We start from the raw sequence: 6517 nt of genomic DNA, 5'->3' as shown, positions 1-6517 counted from the left end.
GGAATACGCGACGCAATGTGGAGATAAACGTGCCGCAATCAAATCTAAAGTTTGCTGTGCACGGAACTAAAGTCATTCGCGAACAGACATGGGTGACAATTGCACTTCAACGTTTGGCGGTTGCATGAAATGCTTTAATTTTAAATACAACTTCCGGTAGTGCTGCCTCATATTTGCTCACTTGATGCATTTGGGCGAGCGGTTGTTCTTTACAGATTTTCTCGGTGGCATTGGTTCATTAGTCAGATTCGAATTTAATTTCTCAGAACAACTTTATCAATTTCCACACCATTCTGTCACTTGTGCACTTCAAAAAAGGAGCTTCTCATTTCTTTGAACAAGTTACCAATGTTTTGGCACAGCAAATGATTCATTTCTCTGCTGTTTCCGATACTATTAATTGCTTATGTCACGTTGATCAAAATTTATAGCAAGACCCCAGAACATTTTGGCATTAGTTCATCATTTAAGTCCTTACATTCAAAATCGTTGAACAATTGTTGTTATATTGTGAAGCGTAGTCCTATACGTTTCAATTTTCCCCAGGTGAATCTCGACTTTCTCTAACGGAGGGAAATGAGTGAAGCATAAGATCAACCAAAGATGAACCAGTTTACTGAAATATCTCATAACAAGTGAAGGCAATGTTCGGTGACACACATATTTTTGAGAGATGTACTAAAGATTATGAGAAATAAAGTGGCTTTTGCAGGGGAACCATGATGTTTTCCTATTTTACTTTTTGAGAAATACAATGTTTTGTGAATTTTGATTCTGATCAGAGAAATCTACCAAAGCAACTGAGAAAAGCTAAGAGCGTCAACCTTTCAGAGACAGACAAGCACAAAAAATATTAATTTCAAACACATGAATTCCTGTTAAAGCAAGCGTCATGAATGTTAACTTGTTTTCGCGGGTCCCATAAAACAATGTGGTGGGCCAGATCTGGCCCCCAGGCTTTGTGTTTGACACCTGTGCCAAATGGCATGTTCACCCCATTCATGCGTAGGTTTTCTGTGGGTGCTCTAGCTTCTTCCCACATTCCAAAATTATGCAAGACTAATAGAAAAGGAGGCAGCACAGAGTCTTAGCGGTTAGCACATCTGCCTCACTGTCAAGATTTTGTGTGTGTGTGAATCTTTTCAAATGTGTGTAATATTTTGCATTTGTTTCAGGTTCAGACTGTCAGTCACCACCATGAAATCTTTGTAAGTAACATTGTGTGGCGCTCAGTCATTTTACTGACAGTTAAATGACTGCAATAATGTAAAATAATTCATATTTCAAATTTCCCCATTGTGGGACTAATAAAGGACATCTTTATCTTTATATTGTACCTGAAAGACACAATCAGAATCAGGAAGGTGTTTGCAAAGTTACCTTGATGTTTATGTTGTCAGGCAACATAAACACTTGACATTGTTTAAATCAGTGGTTATCTTTTTTCTTTTTTTTAACTTTACCAAGTACCACCTAAAATGGTACGTATTTTTCTTAACCAACATAACACTACAGTAGCACATTAGGCCTAAGTGTTCATCAAAAACGATGTGTTTAATTCGTTAAGTGTATTTCACGTTATTGTGACCTTATGTTAAGTACAAACATTCACGTTGTGATTGAATAGAAGGAAAAATTTACTTAAAATGATTAAATTATAATGTTTGGCTAAAAAATAAGTGAACATTGCTGCTGATTCTTAACAATTTTTAAAGTTTAAAAACAAATGTATTGAAACTGATCTGTACATAGGCGGTGATTTTTTTAATTTACCACTCACCAACACACTTTGGGAATCACTGGTTTAAGTGGTTATATGTTCTACATGGCAATCACACTGCTCAATTCATTTTGGAAAAATTTACGTTTTTAATAATGGCACAGGGTGCATACTGCACTTGACAGCAAGTGACTTTTCTATGTCACTCAGTTTCATTTCCGGTTCTGTGGTTATCACTTTTCAGATTTGACATTGCTGGTACTCTGGTGGCATTACACAGAACCACATACATGCAAAAGAAAAGGCAAAGCAATCTAATGTTTAGGCTTTGGCATATTTTACGACTATAAGTTATTTATATCAAACCCTTTCAGTCTCTTATTTATTGTATGCATTGTAATTCGTTTATCTTCTTAAATCCTTCATGAATTCACATTGATTTATTTTTATACATTTCATAAATTCACAAAAACAACTAAATCAATCGCACGATTGATATTTTTCTTAACCCAGAAAACTGGTTAAAGTCAAAGCCGTGCCCTTTTGGGGGTGTTCAACATCAGAGGTTTCACTATACAGTATTTGGGACTCATCTGCCCCTGCAAAAGAAGAACACGTCATGGCATTCCAGAGAATTATAACGCTTCGCATGTGTCCAATTCGATTACTTGATCACTCTATTCATAGAGCCTACGAGCACAATCTGCATGATAGTCGGCAGTTCATGTTATACAGTGTATCAGACACTCTTTTTTTATTCTTTGGCATCACAGTTTGGTGAAGTAAATCACGGCATCTGTTCTACATTGATACCTGAAAAATATGAAGTCATCTTCACCACTGGTACCATTTTCACTATTGTACAGAGTGCAAAGTCTCCTGTCATTGCTGTGTGACCGAAAGTAAAACACAGTGCAATGAACAGAATAATTTCAGCTCTGATACTCAGACATCACTGCCCCAAGTGCTGTCACGCAAATGTCCTAATTGACTATTGTTATGCATAGCAACTCTTTTTGACGTGCAGAGAGTGATGGTAGAGCTCCTGCTTCCAGTTCTTTAAAAAAAAAATACGGTAGCACAAATGTCTTGACCAGTGGTCACCATCTGGAGATCTTTAGAGGAAGTAGTCTGGAAATCGCCACGACGACTGGGGCTCTTCTTTGCGGGGGGCCGGGTCAAACTGTTGGCTGGTGGGCAAAGAGATAACTTTTGTGAGTGTAAATGCCAATTTTGGAATCTGAATGAGCTTCAGTAACTATTAGATTTTTCATAAAACTAAATGAATGTCGGAAAATGACTTACAAGGAGCATTTCAGTGTGTTTTCAAGTTCCATGATTGCTGCCTTGTTTCCACAACGGTAACAATAGTTCGGTGCGCTGAAGATCGTCACAACATTTTTGTCATGGCACCAGTTAAAGCCCTGAATGGGGAAGTTTGAGGATTACGTTATCAGCCTGTATTGGATAAAACATTATATGCACATGGACACAATTGTTAGCACCTCTTAGTTAATGAAATAAAAACACAAAGATCAGCGATATAAGTTGAATCTGACAAAGTAATAATGCATAAAAATGTCATGAAAAATGACTAGTGAAAATTAGACATTGCTTTTGAATTGCGGAGATAATTCGGGAGATTAGAAAGATAACCATAGACGAGCATGTTCAAAGTAAAGGCCATAAGGCCATCTCCAAGCAGTTTGATGTCCCTGTCACTACAGTTGGAAATTTAAGATTCACAGCACTGTAGCCAACTTCCATGGACGCGGACGCAGGCCGAAAATTGATGACAAATTGAAGTAGCTGAAATAAAAGAGTCCAGAACAATCTACTAAATTAATGGTGACCTCTAAGGTCAAGGTAAATCACTGTTTGCATCAAAGTGGACTTCATGGGAGATGACCAACAGGACAGCAGTGTTAAAAATAAATCATAAAAAAGCAAGACTGGGATTGCCAAACTATGTTATTGACAAACCACAAAACAATGCCCTGTGGACAGCGGTGACAAATCTGGAACCTTTTTGCAAGGCACCACAACTCTACGTTCAGAGACCCAAAAATTAAGCATTACCAAGAAATGGAACACTGTCCCTACTGTGAGACATGGCGCAGCCTGTTTTTTTCTGGTGCTACTTTGCTACATCGGGCACAGGATGTCCTATAATGGATCCTATTATATTTCATCTACTGTACCTCCATCTCAAGCTGGTGTGCTCGTGAAACCAAAGTGAGGCCGTTTGCATGGTTGAAAGTCTCTGAGATGTCCTGCCCAAAAGTGTAACCCGCACCACGGAGAGAAATGTCCCATCCACAGTGCTCATCTGGGTCGGACCATAACAAGTCACACATTGGACCCTAAACGTGGAAAAAATAACTTTTGTAAATGCTATCTCATTTTCCAGTGGCAAAACGTATAGTCCGTCAATATTAAACATATGTACTGTATTATAGTTCAACACCGAGCATGACTTTATCAAGAATCCTGTAATCTCATCTGTACCTCGTGAGGAACTTCCTGCAAGCGATCCAATGCTCTAATGTTTTCCAGTGTGACTATTGAAGGAGATAATCCTCCATGTAGGCACAAAATCTTTAAAAAAAAAAGAAAAGCAGACTGAATTTACTCCTATCGCTCTGATTTGACTCACCTGACCTGGTGTAGATTCTCACCTGGTTGTCTACCAGAGCAGTCAGGGGCAAATAATCGAAAAGATCAGTGAAGTACTTCCAAACATTGACATTTCCGTATTTCATCAGGCATTCGTCGTAGAAGCCGTACACATGTGTGAGCTGTCTTGTCTCATGGTTTCCTCTCAGAATGGTGATTCTCTCGCGAAACCTGACCTGTGAGCCAGATGTAAACAACTCAACCAATGAGACAAGAGTTCTCTCCTCCTATTGTGCAAAAGCTATCATTGTGCAGTGCATCGGTTTTATACCTTCAGACAAACAAGGAGTGTCACAGTCTCCACAGAATAATAGCCCCGATCCACGTAGTCCCCCATAAAGAGATAGTTGGTGTCAGGCGGCTTCCCGCCGATCTTAAAAAGCTCCATGAGGTCATAAAACTGACCATGAACATCTCCGCAAACTGTCACTGGACATCTCACCTCCTGAACGTTGGACTCTTTTTCCAGGATTTCTTTGGCCTTGACATGGGGGTAAAGAAAGCACATTAAAATTCATTCCCTGGAATCAATCCTCACACAATCCTCGCTCTACAATTAAAGTTCTATTGTATTGTGCTAAACCATTCAGCGCCAAAAAGAATGAGGTGTTGTTATTATTAGTATTTTTAACACATTCAAAATGTTTAGAGAGGAGCCTCAATTTCAATTATTCCTTATTTTGGATTTGGGTCATTTTCTATAGCAATTCTCTTCATTGGGGTAAGAAATAGTAATAAATGAATTTGAAGGAACATGTTAACGCAAATAGTATTGTGTTGTTTATAGACAGTGTGATAATGGGTGTAAAAAATGTAAATAATACAGGTGTTGTTTCCCCATGACAGCAAATCCTACCCTTTCGCAAAGTTCTTGGACTTGATTTTCCTTGAGTTGCCTGCACTCAATGAGCTGTTCAATCCACAAGTCTAACTCTTTGCTCACTGACTTGTCATCCATGTCTAAATTGGTGCCTCCTTTCAAATCAAAAAGGAAAATCATGAGGACAACACAAGCAGGCTAAACTACGTCCTAACAGATTGAATGAGAATTTGAGTAATGTTTAGTCCGCGTCATCACTTCAAGGGACATGATCGCCTTTGTATGTAGTTGTACGTCATAGAATTAACGTCATCTGAACGTGCGCTTTATTTCAGTTTTTTTTTAGGCTCGCCTGCCCTCTACTGGAAAATGACACTCATGACCTGATGCCGATAATAAATTAGAAAATTGAATCCTTCCCACAATACGGAATAAGTAATCTTCTAATAATCACGCATTAATCAATATTTATATTTTATATAGTAAATTTAAACGTGGAAAAAAATACTAATTTAATAATCTCTCGCACACAAAATTTGCACATTTTCTTTTTTTTTCATAATCCAATTTTAGGCTGAGATCAAAAATACGAAATTGAAAAACGGGCCAAAGTTTAGTTAACTTTACGTGTATTTACTTACCAGTTTAGATTCTCATAACACTCGATACATTATTTAAATACATTTCTTAAAGCTATTATATTATTCATATTTAAAGAGTTTTCTAATTGTTTTTTCCCCAAATGAAACTGTCTATGCGTCATTTTGCTTGCCTCGCATTCTATTCCCCCACCAGCCCTTTTTATTCACTTCGAAGATTAAATTTTCTCCAACGTCATCATGCACATTTTACACATACTTTATTTTATTTTTCCCTGTTTTTCTTTTTGGCCTCTTGGGCTCGAAGAATGTCGCGATACTTCGATTGAGCCGTTGCGGGGGAGTCCTGTACTTTCGAATGCGCCTTCGTGCCACGGAATTACGTCACCAGTCTTCTTTGCTCACCCTTCGAAGAAAACAGACAGAAAATGCTATTTTATTAAGATGTGCAAACGTTAAGTATATATTTTTTTAAAACCGACGGTTCGGTCTGAACTGATGGAAGATCCAGATGGAACGTTTTTTGTGCAACGGAAAACACCTTCGTCGGACGCATTTGAGGGCCCTTGGCGTTTAATTGAATTGGGGGCGATGATATTCCCCTCTTTTCCAACGCATTTTAGGTTAAGGTCACTCTGCATTGAGACGTAGCCTGATACGCTTGTTGGGTTCGTCTTCTTGATTGGTTCTTGACTGCAACAT

The 6517-nt window shown here is 38.3% G+C and overlaps 1 protein-coding gene across 2 annotated transcripts; it reads right to left on the bottom strand.

Moving 5' to 3' along the window:
- Positions 1–2287: 2287 nt before the first annotated feature.
- LOC148338387 (serine/threonine-protein phosphatase 2A catalytic subunit beta isoform-like) lies at positions 2288–6517 on the bottom strand. 2 transcript variants are annotated; one of them, XM_088294038.1, is made up of 9 exons: positions 6357–6517; positions 6075–6221; positions 5253–5371; positions 4668–4877; positions 4399–4572; positions 4229–4318; positions 3922–4083; positions 3026–3144; positions 2288–2910 (listed from the first exon to the last, which is right to left on the bottom strand). In XM_088294038.1, exons 3-9 carry the CDS (start codon positions 5352–5354, stop codon positions 2838–2840), a joined length of 930 nt encoding a protein of 309 aa, XP_088150164.1. In that variant the 5' UTR covers positions 5355–5371; positions 6075–6221; positions 6357–6517; the 3' UTR covers positions 2288–2837. The 2 variants fall into 2 exon arrangements, with proteins under 2 accessions (XP_088150164.1, XP_088150163.1); XM_088294037.1 differs by lacking the exons at positions 6075–6221; positions 6357–6517 and having other exon boundaries at positions 5253–5409.

The sequence above is a fragment of the Idiotropiscis lumnitzeri genome, chromosome 4, assembly GCF_059441095.1.
Source record: "Idiotropiscis lumnitzeri isolate Australia: NSW breed Sydney's pygmy pipehorse chromosome 4, RoL_Ilum_1.0, whole genome shotgun sequence".
In the NCBI taxonomy this organism is placed as follows: domain Eukaryota; kingdom Metazoa; phylum Chordata; class Actinopteri; order Syngnathiformes; family Syngnathidae; genus Idiotropiscis; species Idiotropiscis lumnitzeri.
Note: the sequence above shows the minus strand (reverse complement) of the source record. Positions and strands in the feature narration are given on the sequence as shown.

Bases quoted from the DNA above. Each gene is read 5' to 3' on its own strand.
- LOC148338387 (XM_088294037.1), bottom strand. From the start codon at position 5,396: ATGATTTTCCTTTTTGATTTGAAAGGAGGCACCAATTTAGACATGGAT. The intron at 4,878-5,252 runs GTAGGATTTGCT...CCCCATGTCAAG, and splicing joins TCCAAGAACTTTGCGAAAGG to GCCAAAGAAATCCTGGAAAA. The intron at 4,573-4,667 runs GTATAAAACCGA...TCTGGCTCACAG, and splicing joins CACTCCTTGTTTGTCTGAAG to GTCAGGTTTCGCGAGAGAAT.